The 23,657-nt window shown below is 47.4% G+C and overlaps 1 protein-coding gene across 4 annotated transcripts in view; it reads right to left on the minus strand.

Moving 5' to 3' along the window:
* ASTN2 (astrotactin 2) overlaps positions 1-23,657 on the minus strand; it is an 821,466-nt gene that overhangs the window by 213,399 nt on the left and 584,410 nt on the right. For 2 of the 4 annotated variants that reach the window (XM_057498978.1, XM_036915510.2), the window contains exons 14-17: positions 23,445-23,549; positions 21,559-21,683; positions 17,510-17,614; positions 14,372-14,551 (exon numbers count right to left, since the gene is read on the minus strand). In XM_057498978.1, coding sequence (XP_057354961.1) covers positions 14,372-14,551; positions 17,510-17,614; positions 21,559-21,683; positions 23,445-23,549 — 515 coding nt within the window. The remainder of the gene's footprint in view (positions 1-14,371; positions 14,552-17,509; positions 17,615-21,558; positions 21,684-23,444; positions 23,550-23,657) is intronic. The other 2 variants (XM_036915513.2, XM_036915512.2) reach the window with 1 other exon arrangement.

Consider the following 23,657-nt stretch of genomic DNA (forward strand, 5'->3'; position numbering starts at 1 on the left):
TAAATTACAGTAAAATAATATCTGAAGGTTACCCTCATTTTTGTGATTGAAGGATTATGTAAAACCAGTAAGGAAAATGCCTGTTTCCCTCAAAGGAAAATTATTTAGTAACTCACTGAGATTCTTGATTGAAACATGTAGAGTTTGGGTGAGTGTGTGTGAAAATCAAATGCATGTCTTCCCTATATAAATAAAACTAGGGTTTTCTTTTGGTAATTTGCTCAGTTAATCTGGTTATAACCATAATGCCATTGTATATTTTCACAGATTATTAAGATCTTAGATTCCATTCATTCATTTATTCATTCACTCAAACACATCTAAGACATTTACTGTTTTTATTATTAGTGGTAATTATATGAGTAATTAATGCCAGAGGAACCAGTGATGAATTATGCAGCTAGGTAGCTTGTGGTCTGGCTGGACATATAACTTAGGCAAAAGAATAACACAAATATACTCAAGAATAAGATAATGGTGTAAGACAGAAATGGAGTGGCAATTGTTTGAGGCAAGACTATATAGTTGAGAGGATATGGCTGCTGAAGGGCCTTTCAAGTAGAGAGACATCGTGAACAAAGGTACAACATTACAGGGAAGTGTAAGAAGGTATTACCAGCAGGACGGTCAAAACACACAAGATTGGAGGGGTATTAAAGAAATTCAAAGGTCTAATGTGATCCGTTGGTCCATTCCCTTCCTTGTTAAGTAGCAGTACAAGTGGTTCTCTTCTTCCTGACCTAAGTCATATCACTTACTCCTATCAGTAACCGTGGCTCAATGAGGCTTAAATTCTATAGAGATGGTAGGGTGGATTAGCATCTCCTGGAGTGGGGGCTGAGGAAGAGGGAGAAGAAAGACAACGTTGTTTGAAAACACACCCCTCCTCATCCCCAATATTCTAATCAATCTCCTTACTGGGAATCTCTGATGACAATGTTTCAGAAATAAATTTTCTGCTTTTTAAAAATCTTGAAATAATACCAATTTGCTCCCTCTCACAAGCCTAAGATAAATGGGTCTTGCAATCTTGATAGAACTTTGTAATAGAGTTTTACTCCCTTTTTGATGTTTGATGTTGACAGTGTTCAATTCTACCACTCCTCTTTCATCTTCCACCCCATGTCTGAACAAACTGATAAGGAATCTCAAGTACCCCCACCTTTGGTGCCAATGGGGAGTTCAAAACGTACAAGCCGTAGTCCATGCATGGGAACCCTCATCCTGACTCTACCTTCAAGCTGCCGTGAAAGCCGACTTAGTTTTTTCCTGTTCTCTCAAGCCATTTTTGGATCTGCTTGGTCGCTCATGCTGCTCTCTCTAGAAAGTCTCATGTGAGCTATAAACCTTTTCATACCCACTTGTTACATAGGTAGTGCCATCAGTCTCAACATCCCTCCATTAAGGCTAATTAACATAGTTAAATGAGATATGCAAATGATGGAGCAAAAACCCCTCAAAGTCTGTGTTCTTCCCTCCTACTCTGGTGACTATGGCCACGTATGCTTGCTTTTCTCCTCATGAGATGGGGATATTAACTTAATAAGTGCTAGGACTGTTCTTCAATGTCCCATAACATTTTGTGCAAGTTAAAGCTGGCCCAAAATGAGCAGGATGGGCAGACACCCTGAACGAAATAAATGAAATTTATTATTTCATTCAGAAATGTCAAAAACAATACTGAGTATGGCAGGGGAAAAGTAGCTCCCTAAGGAAACAAGGTGCAAAAAGGGAAATTCGTTTTTTTGCTGGGAGGTACTGTCCTCTCCTATGACTTCATTTATCTATGTAATTGGGTCCCAAGCTTGCATTTTTCAGGTCTTACCTTCTTTTTCTTTACTAGACTGGTGTACCAGTTGCCAATTGGTGCGCCAACTGTGGGCTGGTGTATTTGATGAAGATATCCCTTAGAATTCTTAGACTCAGAAATCTTAAACTCAGACCCAGTATTCAAAACTGAACTCAGCTCTCTAATATCAGCTGTTCTTCTTTTGTTCCACTTAAGGAACACTTAGGAGTGGCAGCATTGACTCAGGCACTTCAGCCAGAAACCTTGACACTATTTCTAATCATTTCCTCCACTTCCCACCTCCCACCATTCAATAATAAAGTATTCATCACACTAGCAACTTAGTATTTTTTCCTGTCCATATTCCCTTTTTTTTAATCCTCATGACTACTAAATTTTAAGTAGCTACTATTTTTCTCCTGAAGCATCGCTACAACTTCCCAACTGATCTTCCCAACTCTAATCTAGCATCCCATATACACTTCCTTTTATCCAAAGTCAAGCCCTGTCTCACACCAGCAGAATCAAATTTTAAAATGCAAATGCTAATAATAATGCATAAAATCTTTAAAGGGTCTTCAGTTGTTCCCAGTTAAGGGACAAATTTCTTGACATAGTCCACACATCCAGTAGGATTTGGTTCCCACCTCCCTATCATCCTAGATCTATCTCACCATGCTTCTATCCATCCCTAACAATCTGCCCCATCCACATTTTTTCCCCTATCTTCGGGCCTTTTTTGTACATGTTTTTATTGCTACCTGATACATTTTCATTCCCACCTAGGTTACCTAAATCTTACCTCCTCTAGGTCTTGTGGGGCCCCTTTCTGAACCACCACACCGTTTCAGTCAGGTGTCCATGCCACAATTTGTGTTTCTTTCCTTCTAACATTTACATATTGCATTATGATTTCCTCATTACCTATTGCTCTCCAACACACCAGAATGAGCTCTGAAGGCAAAGCAACATTTAATTTACTGCTGCATCTATAGCACAAAGCACAGTACCCAAAACACAGGCAGTAAAATTGTCACTGGATGAAACCAGGGTAAGGGGGCAGCTTAGTGCATATGTTGATATATATGAACACTTTGGGTCACATTTAGCACCATCTGTTTATGCCACCTGCTGCCCCTCCTACCGGCTGCCTCGCTGACTGTAACTGCAAGAGAAAATGGGATGTGGTTGAAAGGTGGAAGGAACAATTCCCTCACATTCCATTTTCCTTAAAGAATATTTTTTTCAATTATGAAATAATGAAAAGTTGTGTTCTTTCTGGAAATTCTACTCAAACTTCGAATAGGGCAAAGTCACCACTGGAAGAGACGTCTCAAAAAGATACCTTCGATTATATGGTATGTAAACTATGTCTCAAAAAGCTGATACAATAAAAACAAATGAGATACTTTTGGACACACAGTCTCTTGAATAGCCTGTCAACACACTTGCTTGGATGGAGAAAGGAGAAGAGGGAGCTGGTTTGAGTCCTCGTCCTGGCACTAATTTATAGTTCCCTTTGAGTAAATTGTTTATTCTCCATTTCATCCTCTGTATTAATGGATTTATTAAATTAAGGATCTTTCCAGTTATAAATTCCAACAACTGTGGTGCTGCATAAAACCAGGGTAAGGGGGCAGCTTAGTTTGTATTTTTGTATGTAAGAACACAGGGACTTCTTGGACCAAGATCTGTAAAAGGAGTCCTCCACCTCCCTGGACAGCTGTGGAATTGAAGGGACCAGAAGTATAGACCCCAAAGATCCTAAGGAGGAACCCTCGGGGTTCAGGGTTGGGGAGATGAAGACAATCAAGGCCAGCTCCAACCCAGTGGATCAATAGTCAAGTCAATCTCTAAGGCCGGGCTCACAGCCTGAACTCTGACCCATGGCAAAGGTGTTACCAGGAAACAAGAATCTGGAGGCAGTTGCTCGACATCATGAAGGAGGGAATCATGCTGGTTTGTCTGCCTCTTTGATCATTTTTCCTGACCAAGTACTTCTAAGTGTTTCAGTGGAGTAGACAAATGCCTCTCAGAGAGAATATACTCTTGGGAGTGCCCACCATGGTTAAGTAACAGCAAAATGTAAATGGTGAAAGGACTGAAACAGGAAAAGATGGAAGAAAAAGAAGGCAAGGGAGCATACTGGTTAGCAGCTGCGTGCCTTTGGATTATGTGTCTTAGCCCCTGGGTCTCAAGTTGCCCAGGCATAAAGATACTAGTTTTAGAAGGGTGTTGTGAGGATTAACTGAGATCATATATGTGAGGTGCCCAGTGTTCCTCTTGCCATACGGTGGTTCTCCATTACTTGGCATCTGTTCTTACAGGGAGGCTGTCGGGCATGTGGACTCTGAAGTCAGACAGTCCTGGGATAGAGTCCTGCCTTTACCTATTCACAGCCATGTGACCCTAAGCAGATGCTTTCTCATTTGGAAGAGAATACTCTGGACCTCACAAGTTGTTATGGAGACAATGTGAGATCATGTAATTAGTGCATAGTAGGAACTCAATACAACTCAGTTGTTGCTCACGCCTCTGCCGCCCCCTCCACCAATGAACACACACCCCTGCATTCTTCTTGACCACTGTAAGCTTGGTATTGAGCTGTATAAACACCCTCTCCTGTGCCCCACTGCCGGGCTCCAGGCTGTGCTTCCTGATAGCTCTGCCTTCTATTCCCACCTTTGGGCAGGACTGAAATTCACAGGTTGGCAGATCAGCCAGGGAAAAACAGCCATGACTTTATGCTATATCTTAGGCAGCTATAGTCAGGTCTAGAAAGAGGCACACTGTTATATCTTTGTTTTGGAAGACTTAACTGTGTCTCACAATAAATTATAGTAATAATATGTACCATTTCCTGAGCATTTCTTCTATCCCATAATCCCCTTACAAAACATGATTTCATTTAATTTTCATGAAAGTACTGCAAAGCAAGTATAATTACACCCACTTTAAAGGTAAAGAAATCAAAGCTCAGAAAACAAAAATGCCTTTGCCTAAGTCACACATCTGGCAAATCGATCAGACGACCACACAGAGGTTGATATACACATTGTTGACGGTTGAAAGGTATACTGTTGGTAAGGAGCAGACTGATGTGTGTTGAGGTCCTACCATGGGCCAATTAACCATATGATTTCCTATCACCTCCAAAAGGTTCAGATGTTTTTCCAACTATTCCCCTGTCACATCCAAACTCAACTCTTGCTTTCCCTTAATTTCAGGCATTTGGAGATTCATCCTCTCAAGAGTTCTCAATTGTGAACAAGAGGCAATGGCAGTTTCTCTTACTGCTTGGAAGACTGAAGCACAAAGATGGAGGTCTAACAAAGAAGCCAGTGGCATCCCTCAGGAGCACCTGCAGGGACTCAGGCACCACTGCTCTCAGATGGTTGGAGGGAATTTGGCATTCACCTGGCTTTTTCACACACCCGAGTTTGCATCTTGTTCCCTGCAATCCCTGTCTACTCTGCAGGGGCCAAATCCCCACTCACCCTGCAGGGCTCTCAGATAGTTTCTCCTCCAGGGAAATTCCCAGCCCAGTCTAGGTGGTTAGGGGCTCACCTCCCAGCCTCACCTCCTCTACACCCAACCCTACTCCTATCCCCCACCCACACCCACACACACCTTGTTCTTGCCTCCGTCAAAGCATTTATCAAAAGGATCATATTTTCTGTTCACCTGTTAATCTTTCCCATTTGACCATGAGGTCCTCGAGAGCAGGGAGTGTGTTTCACTCATCTTGGCATCCTCAGTACCTGGTAAAGGGCCTGGCCTACAGCAAGGGCTTGAAGCATTACAGGGGAATGATGGAGGAGTAGGAAGGGATGAAGAAGGGCCATGAGAGATGGAGAGGGGAACGTGCCCTTGCGGATGCTTTCTGGGAGTGAGGCTGGGTGCTAGGGTCAGCTGCTGACAAAGCCCTGGGGAAGGCAATAGCTTATAGCTGTGCATCGGTGTTCCCTCCGGACCATTTTGTTCTCACTACAGGGTTGAAGGCAGAGACAAAACAAGGGCCCCATATGCATCTCCAGTGAAAGTACCCGTTCTAAATGCAAGACCACTGAGGAAGAAGGGTCCTGTCAGACAGTTCTGCTCCCTCACTCCATGCCTTCCCTTCCTGGGAGAGGAACTGTGACAGGGGAGCAGGTGTGGCCTGGCCCCTGTCTGAATGGCATCAGAGTAGCTAGTTTACAACAGTGTCAATCTCTTATTGCTTCCCCTAAGTAGAAGGACACTGGGGAAAGTCTCCAGTGCTTCAGATAACGGGTGTGTGTGTGTGTGTGTGTGTGTGTGTGTGTGTGTGTGTATACCTAAGTCTGCCAACCAATGTCTCTATCATCTATGAGTAAGTGTGCAGCTCTGGCAACCAGGAGTCTGAATTTGCTCTGAGTTTCCAAGAAGAGGAAGACCAAAAAATGCCTTCTAGCTGGTTATTAAATTTCCCCCTTAAAAATTGTAGGTTCTAATTGATTGCATAAGCCAACCTCAACTTTTCAATCTGTAGAATGGGAATAACTGGCCTAGATAGGCATGAAAAACACCTTACACAGGTGTTTTCTATTTCTTACTTTCATACCTTCGATAGATATTGCTAAGTGATCCCTGTGTTCTTTCCACCGAGCCTGATCCTAACCCACAATCTCCTTCAATATAGTCTCCCGGGCAGCTGCTGCCTTTTGATCATAACTGGAACATTTAAAGAGAAACTCAGGCCTGGCTGGATGACGGCTAAGGCTTCTTCTAGTTCTGACATTTTAGGGTCTGGCTTCATCTCATGATGTTGCCCCAAAGTTAGGACAGAGAAGGGAGTTGTACAGAGGGGCACCAGTGAGCAAAAGCATTTCCACTCCCACCCAAGCTGAGGGCCTAAACTCCGAATCTTTCCTCAGTTCTTTTAATGGTGGACAAGAAAAACAGAACAGGAGTGCAGATGGCTCCCTTGGGTCTGATGCCTGAATCTTTCTCTGGGGCTGCAATGGTATAGTTGGACAATCAGGGTTTTGGTGATTAAAGCAGCCTGGGTTCAAATCCCTGTTCTGCTAAGCTCCCTTCTGGGAACTGCAGCAGGTCATCTTACCCATCTGAGCCTCATCTCCTCAAGCGTGAAATGCAGATAACAAAGCTTACTTCCCAGGCTTGTTGCAAGGAGTAAATTGGATGAAATAATGAACGTCAAAGCACTTTGCGAGATGCACTGCACTGAGCACATGTGAAGGATTATTATTCTTGGTACGCACTGATAGAAAAAAGACGAGGGTGTTCTGTTCCAGATGGACTCAATCTAAACTGGGGAACAAATGCTTTTTTTGGTAATTTCATCTGGTGGAAACGGCAGTCTCGTGGGCCTACTTGTGTTTAATGAACCACATCCTGTATGGTCTTTTTGCATGGTTCTGAAGAGAAATACGTCGGTTCTCTCCTCTGGTGTGCAGCAGGCTAGAGAGGGTCCAAGCCCATATCTTACCTTCTCTGGCTTCCCTGCTCTCCAAGAAAAAACACTACCCCAGAGCAAGACAGAGCCTACAAATAGCTGCATAGAAGGGTGTGAGGAGAGGGGAAAGGGTATGCAGCCACCTCGCAGTACCACGCTGGGGTCCTGGCACAGACGAAAGTAGCCAGGACCCCTGTTAACAGTTAGTGGGTATGAGGCTCCATATGACTTAACAGCAGAGAGTATGGGGTAGATGGGGCTGACGAGGCTGGCTAGGGATGCATCAGATCTGAAAGGGTCCTGAGACCACAGGGAAGAGTTTGGAAGTTAGCCTCAGGGCAATGGCAAGACACCCGGGAGTTTTCATCCACGGAGTGGTCCAATGGGATCTGTGTTAGAAACAGCCCAGGATGGTTGATTTTATGTGTAAATGTGACTGGGCCATGGGGGTTACAGGTATTCGGTCAAGTATTATTCTGGATGTGTGTGTGAGGGTGCTAGTGACAGTGTGTGGGACAAGACAGTCAGTGTACTAAGGAAAGCAGACTGCCCTCCCTAGGGTGGGCCTGCCTCATCCAGGCAGCTGAAGGCCTGAACGGAACAAAAAGGCTGCCCTTCCTAGAGTAAGGAAGAGCTCCTGCCCATTTGAGCTGCGATGTCAGTCCCTTCCTGCCTCTGGACTCAAATGAAGTATTGGCTCTTCTTGGGTCTCAAGCCTGCCAGCTCTGGAACTGGAACTTAGGCCACCAGCCGTCCTGAGTATCCGGTTTGCTGAGCAGACCTTGGCTTGGAACTTCTCAGCCTCCCTAATCACATGAGCCAGTTCCCACAGTACATCTCTTTATATATACGCGTTTATCAGGACACACACACACACATGCGTGCGCGTATCCAGAGGCATCTATCTATCTATCTATCTATCTATCATCTATCTATCTATCTATCTATCTATCTATCTATCTATCTATCTATCTATCTATCTATCTATCTATCTATCTATCTATCTATCTATATACCCACCCAGCCATCCACCCACCCACCCACCGACCCATCCATCTACCCACCCACCCAGCCAGCCATCCATCCATCCACCCATCCATCCATCCATCTGCCTCTCTGCAGAACCCTGGATGATCCATGTCCTCAGGGCTGCTGTGTGGCTGGATTAACGGGGGACAAGAGTAGATGCAGGAGGGCCAGGTAGGACACAAATGCTGGAGTCCAGGCAAGCCATGGTGGCAGCCCGGGACAGCGAAGCAGTGGTAAGATGAAAGAAGTGGGCAAATTCTAAAGCTCTATGGGAATTAAAATTGATTAAGATGTGAGCTGGTTTGGAAATGGGGGAGTGAGGGAGATGTTGAGGACTCCTAGGTTTCTGGTTCTGCCACTAAACAGATAATGGGGTTTTTACTAGAAAACTGGAAAAGTCTTAGGTTGTGTGGGACAGTTTGGGTAGGCAAGGGAGCTAGCATGAGAGCAAATATCAGAAAAACATGTGGAGGGGGAGTTATTAAGTGGGAGTAATGCTGGTAGCGGCGGTGACAGCCTGGCTGAGATCCCCCCAGAGACAACGGCAGTCCGGGAGAAGGGGCCCATAGGTCCTGTGAACCTACACCGACTGGTCTGGCAAGGAGGCTGGGCCTGCACAGGAGACAAAGGAGCAGGCAGGAAAGGAGGGGGGTAGCCAGGAAGATCTGGTACCATGGAAGCCAACTTACAAAGTATCTCAAGCAGGAAGGGGCTAACTCTGTCAAATGCTAATGAAGGTCAAGCAAAAAAATTGCCCCCAAACCATTAAATCACTAGGGAAGTAAACTGGTACCCAAGTGGGTCTCAGCTCTGAAAAGGACTCCTTTTATCTCTGGTGTCTGTCTTTGAAGCAAGTTTCCTCAGGAAACTGAAGCCCCAGGAGAGTTCTTCGGCTCACATTAGCCTCTTGGCCACACCTGTCCTCACAAACGGAGGTGGCATTTGATTATCTTTTCCTTCTCCTCCTCCTATTTCAACCCGTAGGCTGCCTTTCAAATAGCCAGTCGCTCTTTTAAAGAGTAGTCTAGGAATGTTTCAGCTGACATTCAAAAGTGCATTGTAATTCAAATGGAAATGCAGAAATTCATTCCCTCGGACAGTCTTGGAAAGTTATAATAGAGATAAAACATCTTTTAAAGGTGGCAACAGACATTTATCTTTGGGGACATCTCTATATTATGGACTGTCCCCATCTAAACTCAAGAGCAGTGCAACCTTCACATGGAGAGAGTCCTTTCACCAGAGTCACTGAGTCTCTAAACTGAGAAAGACCTATTAATCGAAGATGTTTTCTCTTGTATACTTTATTTGTCTCTCCATGTCTCCTGTAGTCTGCTTTTGTCTCTCTCTCTGTTTTTCAGTCTCCTCTACCTCCCTCAGTTGATCTCTGTCTCTTTCTCTCATACACACACACATACACATGTACATACACACACACACACAAAATAAACAATTCATTCACATACACATACTCTTCACCTTCCATAGTCACTTTCTCCATGAAAAAGAAGGTAACTGAAAACTCAAGAAATCTATCAGACAGGAAGTTTCTGCATCCATCACTATCCTTCTAGAGAATGACAGGGGGGGATAAAAGCACAGGTCACAGAGCTCTTTGACATTTCCCTAGTGTAGCCCCACAGTTCTCTCATTCCTTTTCCAAGCCTCTCTATCACTGGCCAGTCTACCCCTGTCTTTGGTCTTCAGTCAACTAACAAGGAATGGAGCAAATCAGCAGCCGTATTTCCCCACCCTCCAATATACACATGTGTACACCTACTCACACATACACCCCTAGGGAAATGATTATCTGAGTGGATGGGGCAGCCATGGACGGAGGGGATGGGCTGGGTCAAGATAACAGTTAGGTGCCCAGCTCAGTACTAGATAAGTCCATCCCTGACCTGCCTATTCTACTTTGCATATGGGGAAATTGAAAATTGATCTGAGAGAGTGAGTCATTTTGCCCCAGATTGCACAGCAGGTAAGAGGCAGAGCTGAGGTTTGAACCAGAGTCCATGTGACCACAAAACCTGTGCTTTACCTTCAAATGAGAAAGTCTTTATTCAAAGCAGCAGAGAGCAGCTTAATCATGACATAAGACTCACGTATCAAGGCCACAGCTAGGGAGAGCGTATGACTGTCAAGTCAAAGAGTGAAATGGAACTCTGGTTGGGAGAAAGGGAGCTTTTCTTACACAGGTGTATCAAGAACACAGCAGCATGTAGTCAAAATATTAAACTGGGCAAGGGACTCCAAACTTCATGAGGTGCTGAGGGCCCAGCCTCAGAGCAAGTTGGTGATGGTTAAGGGAACCTGACAGGCTGGACAGCTTCCACACAGATAATGCTAGGCCCTGGGGTGTCCGGGGATGACTTAGGCTACTCTAGTTACCTTCGAAGGCCCTGCTTTCCTCCTCCTGTCAGGTGCCATCTAACTGACCTGCCCAGTGTTCTGGTTGGCTCCAGACTGATAGAATGCCAAGGATACCCACCTGGTGGTAGCAAATGCCACCTCCCCACCTAGATCTTTGTAATCCTTCTTGGCATGCCAAGTGCCCTTTGGGAATTGACATCATTAACTGGGTATGTTATTCTAGCTTTCATTGCCCTGCTGAAGGCAAAACAATACATAGACCACCACTCTTGCTTTCTGCATCCAGAGCAGACATTGCTAATTGATCATGGCTTTCTTCCCCAGTGACCACAATGTCTTCCATTTGGTGGTCTAGACAAGCCACTTCCCAATTGATCAGAACTGGCAGGGTCAAAGAAAGCTACGGGCCATCGTATGATGGCGACTGGGTTCCCTACCATGTGCCAGCCCCCTCCCTCTTTCCAGCTGTCTACCAGTGGATGAAATTCTGCAACAAAAATGATGCAATGTTGGCAGTCTAAGACAGATGGGAAATGAGCAACATGGGGGCGGCACGCACGTCTTACCTGCTGTGGTGCCCCAGCACCTGGCCCAAGGTCTGCACGGAGGAAAGGCTTAGGAAATACCAGTGAACTAAAGACTTAGTAAATGATAAATGTGACTTTTTACCCCTATGGAATGCACACTGAGAGCCCTTAGGGAGATGAGAGGAAAATAAAGCTCTTATGGGAGACATTTTCATTAGGCACATGCACCCCAATTTGGCTTTCCAGTGATTTCCAGTGGCTGCCCCAGATCACACAGAATCATAGCCGGAGCCCCATCACCAATAAACCTGGGAAGGCTGGGGTGTTTGCTTTTAATGCCTGGGGTCACTAGATCTAGGAAGCACTGGGCTCAGGCTGGAGCTCAAATACCGTTTCAGGCACCAGCACAGTGTGTGACCCTGGCAGCCCCTTGCCTTCCCTAAGCTTAGGTCTCCCTTCTCTAAGATGAGGAGTGAGGCCTTCTTGCCTCCTTTGCCTCAAAGGGTAGGTGGGAGGACCCGGGGAAAGCCATCTATAGACCGTAAAGGGCTGGACAAATGTCTGTGGTTGGTACCCATGCCCGGGCTGGTATCTTCTCCCGAACTCCTCTGCCAGCCTCAGCCAGTCGAGGGGAAGCCACTGTCTGGGGCTTGGCTCGGATTTCAGAGAACCCTGGAACCTTCAGCCACCACCCTCGCTGGGTTCTGAGCATGTCTGCAGGTACTGTCCTTTAGCAGTGACAGAGGTGTTTCACAGGGAGAAATAAGAGCTGAGGCCACACGTTAGCAAAAGCTGTGGCCAGGACTAGAATCATTAGCTGATGCCCACAGGTTTTGCTTTATTGTAAACTACCAGTTTTCATGCACTCATTGTAAGTCAAGCATTTTACTTGTATTACCTCACTTCATTCTCTCAAAAGCTATGTGATAGAATCACTACCCTTCATTAAACACACGAGGAAACAGACACTTAGAAGTTGCTTTGCCCAAGGTTACCTGGCAGGGATGTCAGGTGAAGCGACGGGACTGGAAATCCTGTCTGTCCTACTGCAACATTCCTCTACCTCTCCTCTCCCCACAAGCTCTCCCCCCAGGGTGATCAGCCTTCCAGCCCAGATTCATCCTGACCTGGCTCCCACTGGGCCCTTGCTCAGCACAGGCCAAGGACACAGTTGGTGGCTGGGGGAGAGAAGGATCCCCTAGCGTTCCTGGGTCCAGAGTTCTTTCATTCTTCAGGGAACAATTCCCAGCTTCTTGCCCTCCTAAGCCCAACCTTCACTCCCATATTTAAAAAGTAAACCCATAGTGTTTGATGTGCTGTCCAGGTCATAGAAAGATAGGAAGAAACACACCCAGAATGGTTAAATTAGCCTCAGTGTATCCCCATGTGCTTCCTGGGAATGAACACGGATGATGGAAGAGAGAAAAGAACCTTTACAAGAAGCCCGGAGAGCAAAGCTAGCAGGCCAAGTTCACCCAGCAGGTTCAAGGCAAACCTGGCTCTCTGGGACTTGACGAGGCCCTGGCTGCTGTGTCAGCCTTCTTGCTGCCCCCTCCCTCTCTTACTTGCAACAGATGGCATGCATCCACCGTGTAAGGAATGGGGTGTTCTGCAGTGAAAAGGTCCAAGGCCTGGAAGCAGCCAAGAATGGAGACGGGGTGGGATTTGGCACTGCAATAGATTCCCAGGCCCCAAATGCGGATGAGGCAAATGAGTTCAGTGGCCACAGTGAGCAAAGGTTTTTATAAACATAACCTAATTGTATTACTTCAAAGTCCTGAAGCTTATTGCCCTGCTTAATGATGTGTCACATTATTTATAGGGTAGCACGAGGAGACTTCTATTGATTTAATGCACTTCCTTAAAGACCGTCATTGTCACCGCCATAAAACAGAGCTCTTCCCAGACAACTCAATTATGTCCCCTGCGCCTATAAACCACCCGGTGCCCCACACAGCTGTGCACAGGAGGCAGGGAGGGGCGAGTCCACGATCGGGGAAACCACAGGGAGGGTTCTGGAGATGGCAAAGGCAGGTAGGCTGGGCCTCATCTAGGCAGGGCAGAGGGGTGGTTTGGAAAGTCCTCGACGCAGAGTATGGAGCACCCCAGCCCTGTGCTGGCCCTGCCTGAGGTGCTGCGGGGCTGAGCAACCTCCCTCCTCCCTTGGGGCCTTGGTTTTCCCAGGTGCATAATTGGAATGCTGGGCCCAGTGAGACCAGTAAGGTCCCTTTTGGCTCCCACATCCTGTGGTTTTATGAATTATGGTCAATTTGGCTCTTGGAGATAAGGTGGCTGAGTCATGTGAAGGAGGGGCAGGCGTGTGTTTGACGTCAGTCCTCAGCCATTCCATCAATCAAGAGGCTTTCTTTTTAAGTCAATTGATAATAATAATAATGAAAACGGGAAGCAATCCTAACCCTGTTACTCATTAGCTGTGTGTCTATGGACTCTTGACATATCCGAGGCTCATTTTCTCATCCGTGAAATGGGGATATGAACACACGAACCCATTAAAACACATAATGTATGTATACAACATCTCTACCTTTCTCAAAATGCTTTCACATAAACCACTTCCCTTCAGTGTGGGAGGTAGAGGAAAACAGCTGCTTAAGTGCCCATTTCACAAGAAGGGAAAATAGAGGTAGGGGAGGAAGGAATTTCCCAAGTTGAATGGCAGAGCCTGGTTTCCTGCCTCTGGTCTGGGGAATCCCAATTGTGATAATGGCTGCGGATCGCAGAGAAATGGTGACCCTCACTGAGAATAAAAGCCTTTCCACGGGAGGCACATGAAACTGTTGCCTCAGGCATGAGGTGACTGCTCCCCAAGGGCCTGGCGCTCTTCCTGTGTGCTTCCAAGAAGCTGGGAGAGAAGAAGGTGTCCAGAAGACACCACTTCCCCATCCCAACCCTGTTTCAATGTGAGGAAGTTTAAAAGAGGAGCGTGCAGGAGAAGCCAGAGTTCTGGAGCCCAGACCACCACGGCCTTGGTGTCCAGAAACGCCTGAACGAATCCCCAGGAATCATCACATGGGCCCCTCATTCTGTCCCTGGTGGGACTGAAGCCCAGATCGGGCAGCGGCCTGCCTGAAGCCATACCGTTCATCTGTGGTTGGGCCAGGATTTAGCGCCGAGGGAGCCCAGCTGTCTCCCCCGCAGCATTACCTCCACGCCCCACCTGGCCTGCAGCTTAGACAAGGGCTCCCGGCTTACCTTTCTGGTACTGGAGCCACAGCTGCTGCTGGACCTTCTTGCTGGGGAAGTGGATGACGCAGGTGAGCTCGGAGCCGTAGAGCGCCTCTGCGATGTAGTGGGAGCCGTAGTGCTGGAGGAAGGACAGCAGCTCCTCCCGACTGCTCTCCTGGGTCAGGATCTTAAGGACGTTGGTGAAGCCTGGACGGAGGAGGAGCATGCAGCGGAGGTCAGCCCTGGGAGGCGGATGGCCACCAAATTAAGTGGCAGAGGTCTCTCCCAGCCTGGATTTGGTGCCTTATCCCTTACCACGGTGGCAGCACTAGTCCAAATGTGTACAGCCTTCCCTCATTTACCAGGCAAAGGCTGCTCTCTATGGTGGACCCATGAGACAGAGTGACCGAGACAGTCCAGAGAAAGGCCAGAAGCTTGGTGACCTTCATCACGGGGACTTGAAAGTCACAATCATGACACCAAAGCTGATGTCTATTGAGCAACCAATGTGCACCAGGTACACCATTAGATGCCTGGCCCACTTGGTCTAATTGAGCCTTTTTTCAACACTGTAACCCCCATTGTGCAGATGAGCAAGTCAAAGCCCAGAGACTGTGAGTGATTTGCCTTGGGCCTCCACACAGAGGAACCAGGATCCAGCCTGTTTCTGCTCTCACCCCAGAGCATAGGTATGTTCCACTGTACCCAATAGTCCAGGGCTTGGAGCATCCATGGCTGGAGCCCTGGGGCTGCACTGGCCCAGGGTCAGCAGATTCTGTGTCCTGAGACATGATGTGGCTTAGCTTCCCACATTGCCTGCCTTTCTGCCTCTGCCTTCCTAAAATAGTGTTATGCTTTGTCTCCTGACACTGTCAAGAGCCTCATTGCTGCTCTATTACCTTAGTCTTATGTCACCCAGTCCTCAGTGCCTAGTGCAGGGCCTGCTCTGGGATCACTCAGGAACTGCTGCTCTCTCTCTGCCCATCCTCCAATAGCAGGTCGCCACCAAGCTACTCTTCCAGGAGCCTTAAATCCTCTGGGATCCTCCCTGCTGGTGGATAGAGCCCACCAATGATATCTAAGTATTTCAGGGCTTCAAGATCATCTCCCAGGAGCCACCTACACCAGGCTTTACTCCCAGCAAATCAGTTTTCTTACTTCTCCTGAAGGTGACCTCAGGCTTCCACCATCCTTTGTTCATTTACTGATGCCACTGCAACACATGCACACACACCCCCCCCACTGTTGATCCGAAATGGCCTCCCCACTTCCTCCCTAAGCCACACCCATCCTGCAAGGCCCTGGGAAGTCACCCCTCCTCACCCAAGAAGCTTTTGCAGCATCCTGGCCAGGGGCACCTAACTCTTTGCACCTGCAACAGGCCCCACCTTGAAAGGAAAAGCTCTGCCTATTTCTCTGAGTTGGCACCAGCAGCCCTCCCCACCGCCAGCAGGTACACGCTTGGGGGGCACCGTTCCCGGACCATGGCAGACCCACTGACCACTGTTATTGTAAGAACAACTGATTCTGTGCCACATCAGAGTGAAATGTAGGAGAGCAAACTTCTTCCACATTAAAAATGAGCTCCAATTTGCCAACATTTCATTTGCAAGGGGGTTCTCAGGAGCGCCATTATTGATTAATTAAAGCAGATACACCTTTGTAGTTCTAATAGGGACATCACAGCCTGTTCACAAGGGCAGTATGAGGGTGTGAGTGGTGAGGAAAACAGAAGCAGAACTCAAAGAATGGGCTCTTGATTAGAATAACCCCTCTCCATCAACATGTTAACTCATGAACCTGTATAATTAAAGCAGCAGTGTTAATGATGAGACTGTTTCTGTCAAGTCGTAAGTAACAACACCGTGGAGATGCCCTGTGGCTCTTTACTCAGGCAGACAAAACTGCCACTGCTTTGCTTCTGTTCTGCCATTTACTAGCTGTGTAACCTTGGACAAGTTACTTCTCCTCTCTGACCCTCAGTTTCTTTATCTGAAAAAAAAAAAGGGATAAATAATGCTTCCTTACAGAACTGATACAGATCCTAAGATTTAAAACACCATAAAGTGCTTGGATGATGTCAGCAATAATTACTATTTGTACTTCCTAGAGGATGAAGCCCTCCGATTCCCAGGCTGAAAGAGTTCCATGTTGCTCATGAACAAAATGATACTGAAACACAAAAGAGCTGGCAGATAATTAGGAGACACTTGGACACTACCCCATGGCAGCGTTATGGGTAAGAGTCAGGCCAGGCCCTATTTTTCCACATTCCTTATTTTTCAGTTTTCATTTTTTAAAAATTCCATCAGCAAACATGAGCACCAACAATGTGCCAATTCTCTGCCAGTTAGAGAGAATACAGGAACATAGGACACAGGGATAAACAGGACCCAAGCCCTCCCTGCAGTTCTCAGGTCAGTAGAGAGACAGACAGGGCTTAGCATCAGGCAGTTGTAAGTGCTTTGACATATGCAGTTGTTCCCAAGAAATTCCCTGAATTATTCTGACGGGGATGAAGAATGCAGGAGGCATCTCCGAGTATTGCAGGAGGTATTCCCTGGGGAAGGAGATGCAGGCAGAGGGAACAGCATGTGCAAAGTAATGAAGGCATGGAAGAACATGCCCCACTTTGATAACTACAAACTGTCCCCATGACCTGAAGCACAGAGGTCATGCAGATAAAGTGTGGGTGATGTATATGTATGTGTGTTGGAGGGGTGGCTGTTACTGTTGTTCAGGACATGGGTAGGAAAAGAGATTGGCCAGGAGAGGCCAGAGGAACCAGCACCTAGGAAGAACCCAGAAGCCTAAAATACTGAGACCATAAATGTGACTTAGGTGGTTATTGGCCCCCCTCTCCCGTTCATCTTTCCATGGCTGCTCAGACACCCCTTCCTCCGGAAGCCCCTCTGACTCCTCAGCATAGAGCGCCCCCTCTTCTGTGCTCCTGCGGCCCCGTTGTTGCCTTGACCCTACTGCAGTGTGTTTATGTCACCGTCACCCTGCCCATCTGCCCTCCCTGTGGGCTCCTTGACGGTGGGGAGGGCACAGCCTCATCCCTCAGCATCCCCAGTGCCGGCACAGGACCTGGCAGACCCTCTGTGCTTGGGAGCCAATGCTCAGTTACACCAAGGCCTCAGGCTCCCCGGGGGCTGTCCTCACCTGCTGAGAGGGTGATGGTGCTGAGCTTCACACGGTAGAGGTTGCTCCGGACCCGCCACTGCTGCACCATGGGGTAACCCATGGCCTCGTCGTACCTGATGTCTCCTGGGGGAGGGAATAAGCAGGTCATGTGAGCCCAGCATTTAGACGCCTCTCACCACAACCCGCCCTACACCGCTGGGCTCTGGTCAACGGCCACCTCTTCTAAGTAGGCAGAGGCTCAGCCTCCAAGTGCTGACTCTCACTAGGACCCTTGACTTTATCTGGGCCCCACCCCCAGGCCTCTTCCTAGCCTCTGCTCTCAGTCCCATCCCTGCTTTTTCTCTGCCCAACAGCTTGCAAGGTGCCTTTACCCTACAAGCAAGAGTAGAGTCATGGTTCTACCGAACCCTGTTGGCAGCTTATCATGGGCATTAGATGTCCTGGTGCCTCAATTTCCCCACCTGATACTATGGCTAATGCTGATCTTATTTCATAGGTACATTGTGAGTCTCAAGTAAGGTCACAGAAGCAGAAATCCTTTGGTAACCTGGAAATGCTATAAGTAGACTAGGGCCAGCCACCCACAGCCCATCCATCACGAATTGCCTATGACAACAGATGACAACAGTCACAGCAGAGACCAGCTGCAAAGCCTAATGCATTTATTATCTGACCCTTTATGTTTGCTGACCCCTGTGTAGACCATTGTTGCCTAACATCACATAAAATACAAATGCATGTACATAAAAGTTTCCCATTTCAAGCAAGACAGAGAAATACTGGCTAAACAAAACTAGACAAGATTAAAAAAAAATCCTGTATGATTTCTTAGCATCTTAAATAGATTAATTTGCATTTTAAGGCTCCATCAAAGTATTTCCCAAACTTCTTTGAACAAAGAACCTTGTCTTTTACAGAAGGTCCCCTGGAACTCATGTTCCACAGAATGCATTTTAGGAAGTATAAGTAGAGACACAAAATAAAGGAAAAAAAACACAACAAAATGTTAGCAAGAGGTTAACTTTGGGTGGTAGGTGTTTTCTGATTCATGTTCATCTCCATTTTCTAAATTTTCTGCTCTAAGCATGGTAAACTCCTTTTTATAATCAGGAAAAAAAAATACATGAAAAAGAAATGCTAGTCACATCATCAGTCATCATTATTATTGTTGTTATGTATCCTCTGCAAATGACAGGCACATTTTCTATCCTTTTTTCTTGTCCCCTGGTGAGGAGGCACTTAAAGAGATACTTGATACCAAGATTAAAATGAGAATCTCATTGGAACAAATGATTTCTTCCTGGACGTTACTACAGTATTAAAGTTGTCCATTACTGTCAACATTTTTTTTTCCCTCCTTAGCCTTTGCAGCAATAATATAATTTTTTAAGAGGCTCTCACTTTAATGTAAAATATTCATGATCCCCAAATATATGTCTACTGGAGCGTGGTCGTTTGGTCATAAAAAGTCCTCTCTGTTTATCTGCTCAGCCTGTCCTGTCCTTCCTTTGCAGAGGCTGGGGAGAGAAGAACGGGTCGGGAGGAGGCAGTGGACTATGTTTTGAGTCAGAGCGGAAAGACAGTCTGCACGGGAAGGCAGCCTCTGCCGCCATCTATCCATGATCATCCTAATTCAGAGCAGGTGTGGAGGGGTATCAGCAGTTGGGGCCCCTCCCCAAGAGTAGGAGGCAGAACATTTTGATGCAGGCTGTTGAGGTACAGCTCATTAACTTGGTAGCATGACGTCCAAAAGGAAAGGAAAGAATATGGTCTGTTCTGATGCTCAAGACATGGATAAAAACATCTTCTCTACCCCTCATCCCGCCCCCAGTCCTCGCCTGTGGTGGTCTTCACTCCATCCTGCACTTTCCCCATTCCAGGTCCTTCCTGGATCCCACCCTGGTATACAGACTCCTTCAGGAGAAGTCAGCTTCTTGAGGTCAAGGCCATGGTCTGTATTGCCCCTACTCCTACTGAGCCTAGAATGGAGCCTGCACATAGTGGGCTCTTTATAAATACCTATTTGCTGGCTTACTTAGTTGCTTGCATCACATTCCTGATCATAAATGCATCCCTGATTCTTACTCTAGCCATGACCCCCATCTCACCCAGCTCTCTCCTAGATCCCCACCCAAGGATTAGGAGTAAAATGAAATTCTGAGATGGGGGGAGGGATTTTTTTTTGGAAATTAAAGAAACAACATTTAAAAAACTCTTAAGATATAACAATTCCCTTATTGAGATGACTCCAAAGATTTCCCAAACCAAAACAAATAATCCTAACAATTTGTACCGCTAATGCAGAAGCATCCCATGCCAAGCATTTTACATCCACGATCTCCAACTGTCACCACAATCCTGAGGAATAATTGTTATAGCCCGTTTTTTTCAGGAGAAGAAACTGAAGCTCCGAGAAGGAAACTGCCTGAGGACATACAATGATCAGTGACAGACCCAGGTTCCTTTCCACTAAAACACAGCACCTCCCCATGGAATATGGCAATATCTGCTTTGATAGGTAGTGAGCTCCCCATCACTGGGGGAATCCAAGAAAGATGATCACTCAGTGAGGATACTATAGACCTGATCTCATCAGTAAGGAGGATTAGACTAGATGCCCTTGACAGTCCATGTCAACTCTGAAATTCTATGAACTTATGAAAAACGAAAATTAAGGAAGGCATGCCACTTTTCACACACATTTTAAAAAGCATTTTTATATCTGTGTTTTCATTTATCTACATCTGGGCCCCTCTTTGAACTAGGACAGGTCACAAGGTGATGTAGGATAGTGGATACAGCATCAGCTTTGGGGTCAATTCCTGATTCAACTACAGAATAGCCAGGTGGCCCTAGGCTCAATTATTTATTTATCCAGTTTAAAAGGGGGCACAATAATGTCTTTGCAGGGTTACATGGATTGAGACATGCACAGTGCCTGGCCCCCAGGAGACCTGTGACATACGGGGACTCCCCCTGCTGTGCCACTTTGCAGGACAGGCTCATGGAGATTGGAGGGCTTGAGGGAGGCTTCCAAGAGCTCACAAGTGAAAGAGGGGGTGGGAAACCGAAGTCGGCCACGCACCACGCAGCAGGGTCCTCCTAGGGGCCAATTTCTCACTCGGCGAGATGACTCAAGCATCCATCAGGGTGTCCATTCTCCCCAGGGCAGTGTCGTTGAGCTATCCCATTACTGTACCGCAAGGCAGACCCAGGGTCCCTACATGCGGGGAGAGTCCCCAAGAAAAGGGTAGAAGAGGAATAGGGAGAAGAGGAGCCAGAGCAGGAAGGGCATCCTGGGTGAGCGGAAGCCCAGAGCCTCAGGACACTCTGCAGGACAGCTTCTCAGGAGAGGGGACAGGGAGGGTGGGGCCAGGCAGCTGCAGAGGGAGGGAAAAGCGCAGGAGCCCGCAGCACCTGGTTCTCCTTCTGGCAGATGTGCTGTGTGACCTGGAGCTGGTCCCTTCCCTCCTTTGAGTCTAGATTCTGCATCTATGAAACGGGAAAAATAGCCACCCTACAGGGTGGCTCAGCACCCAGGTTCAAAAACAACCTGTGTAACTCAAGTGTTTTCAAGTGACAGAGGCTTCTGGTTGAGGAGGTCTACTGATTTTCCTTTAGAATTGATTTAAAAATAAACCTAGCGAGGTAAGTCAGACACAGAAAGGCAAATACTACATGATCTCCCTTTGATGTGGAATCGAAAAGAGGTGAAGTCATAAAAGCAGAGTAGAATGGGTGGGGGTGTGGGGGACATGGGGGGATGCTGGTCAAAGGATGCAAAGGGGGATCGGATGTAGGGCTTGGTGGGCATAGTTAATAATACTGTACTGTGTACTTCAAATATGCTGAGAGAGTAAATCTGGGCTTGGCTCAGAGTCTGGGGTCTCAGGAAGCCCCTAGTTCCACAGAGCCCACAGCAGGATTGCAAGCAGGTCCCTTTCATGGCCTGTCTCTCATGAAGAAGGTGGCCTGGCAGCACTTGGGTGTGCTGAGGACTGATATGTACCCAGAGACCAGGCGTGTGGCCAGGGAGGCTGGAGAGCGGTCCAGCATGTGCATCTTACCGGTGAGCAGCTGGAGGTCCGGGAGGGGCTCGGAGAGGACCCCCCGGCACTGCTCCTCCACCGGCAGCGGGATCACCAACAGCCCGTCGGCCAGCTGAGGAAAGTCCTTGATGAAGTTGTTCTCCCTGTGGAGAGGAGCAGAGACACTACCGAGTGGAGGAAGTGGAGGCAGCTGGGGGCTGCAGGGCGGGAGGGCAGGGGGCTTGTGGTCAGAAGAGAGACTCTCGATGGGCGGGTGGGTAGCTTTGCTCCGAGGCCTCTGGCTCCCTGAATCCCAGCTCTGAGAATATGGTGCTAATGATAAGCTCTAGAATTTGGCAGGCTAGGGGCCAAATCCTGGCCCACCACTTACTAGCTGCATATCTCGGGCAAGCCACTGGTCCACTCTGAACCTCAGTTTCCTCATCTGTAAAGTGAAATCTCAGAGTAGTTGTAAACATTCAATGGGTTGAAGCTGACAACTGCTTAAGCCACAGTCTCCTGTTCTATAAACTGTATGTTTGGCTGCTAAACATCCTCTTGCATGAGCAGTGACAGTGGTGAGAAGAGTACGAGGGAACTGTGAACAGCATGGAGTACTTGAAGAAAGAAAGAGTACAGAACAAAGAGTACTTGAAGAAACAGAGGACAAGGTTAAGTTGGAGAAAGGGAAGGCTTGAAAGAATGGGTGTGTGTTTCTTAAAGTAGGAGGACCCTAAGAGATATTTTGAATCAGATTCCTTTTATGGATGGGGAAACTGAGGCCTGGAGAAGGGGAGTGACTTGCTCAATGTCAACCACTGGGTTAGATTCACACCCAGGTCTCTCAGCTCCCTGGCTAATGCTTTCTCCTGCCCTAACTTCTGCAGGTACCTCTATCTCTTCCCAGTAGGACCATGCCAGGAAATAGAAGACAGACCTCTGGGTGACCTCAGAGGATGCAACCCTGAACACAGGGAGTCCTAGGGTGGGTAGGGTGGCGATAGTGCATTATAGGGAGGCAGGCTTCAGTCTTCTGGACAATAGACCTGCCTGAAAACAGAGTAGCCTGATAAGACAGGTGGTAAGCTTCCTGTTACTGGGAGCAAACAAGCAGGGAACTTGACAGCTACCTGGCACAGATGGTATCGTGGGCATTTCTGCATTAAAATCTGAATTTTGAGGTCTTTTCATATTCAAAGATGCTCAGAGTTAGAGATACCCATTACAATCTGGAGAGAAGGAAGTGGAGGGGCAGAAGAACAAAGGGAGGAGACATTTATCACTTCATTTGGCCACTTGGAATGGGCAACTTTGAAATAAAAATCAGAACAAAGAAAAAACAAAAATAGGTGGTGCTGAAGTGAAGCCTTTGGGGCCTGGGTCTCAATCAGTTCTAAAGCACCTGCACGAGTGTCCAGGGGCCTGGGTCACCTTCCTGCCTGTACACCATGTCCCCATGCTCCCCACGAGGGCGTCAGCGACGCTCGCCATCGGTTCATTCATGTGGCGAACACCTCCCCCGAGTCTGACCCCTGAGTAGCTCAGAGTCCAGAGGAGGAGACATTAGGCCCACCTTCATCAGCACCAGCATTGGCACCGTCATCTCTGACAAGTCACTGCATCTTTATAATTTGCTAGGATCTGGCTAAGCTCTTCACAGACATTTTATAATGAATCTCCACAGCAACCCCACACGATAGCTTTATTATCTTCAATTCACAGATGAGGAGAAAAGGAGGTTCAGGGTTAAGAGGCAGTAGATAGAATTGGGACTGGACCTCAGGCCTGTTTGATGCAAACCTGGTGAGGTAAGCAGCTGGGCCTCGGACTGCCTGCCAGGCATAGGCGTGCATGACGGTGAGTTTCTAGGTCCACACTTGTGCGTGTAAGAGTGTTATTTTGTGTGCCTGTGTGTGTGTGCCCACCTGGCCTGTGGAGCTGTTCTTGTTTGTGCCTGTGATCGTGGCTTCTGCCTGGGGGTTTGTGGCTGGCCTGTGATTTGTCTGCCAAACTGGGCACGTGCTACAGCCCTGTGAATAGAAAAAGACAGCCTGTCAGGGGCGGTGGCTGTATCCCCAAGTAGCCTGTAACATTTCCCAGGGTCTAAAGGGCCATGTTTCCTCCTGTCTCCCTTGTGA

Source organism: Manis pentadactyla, chromosome 3 (assembly GCF_030020395.1).
Source record: "Manis pentadactyla isolate mManPen7 chromosome 3, mManPen7.hap1, whole genome shotgun sequence".
Lineage (NCBI taxonomy): Eukaryota > Metazoa > Chordata > Mammalia > Pholidota > Manidae > Manis > Manis pentadactyla.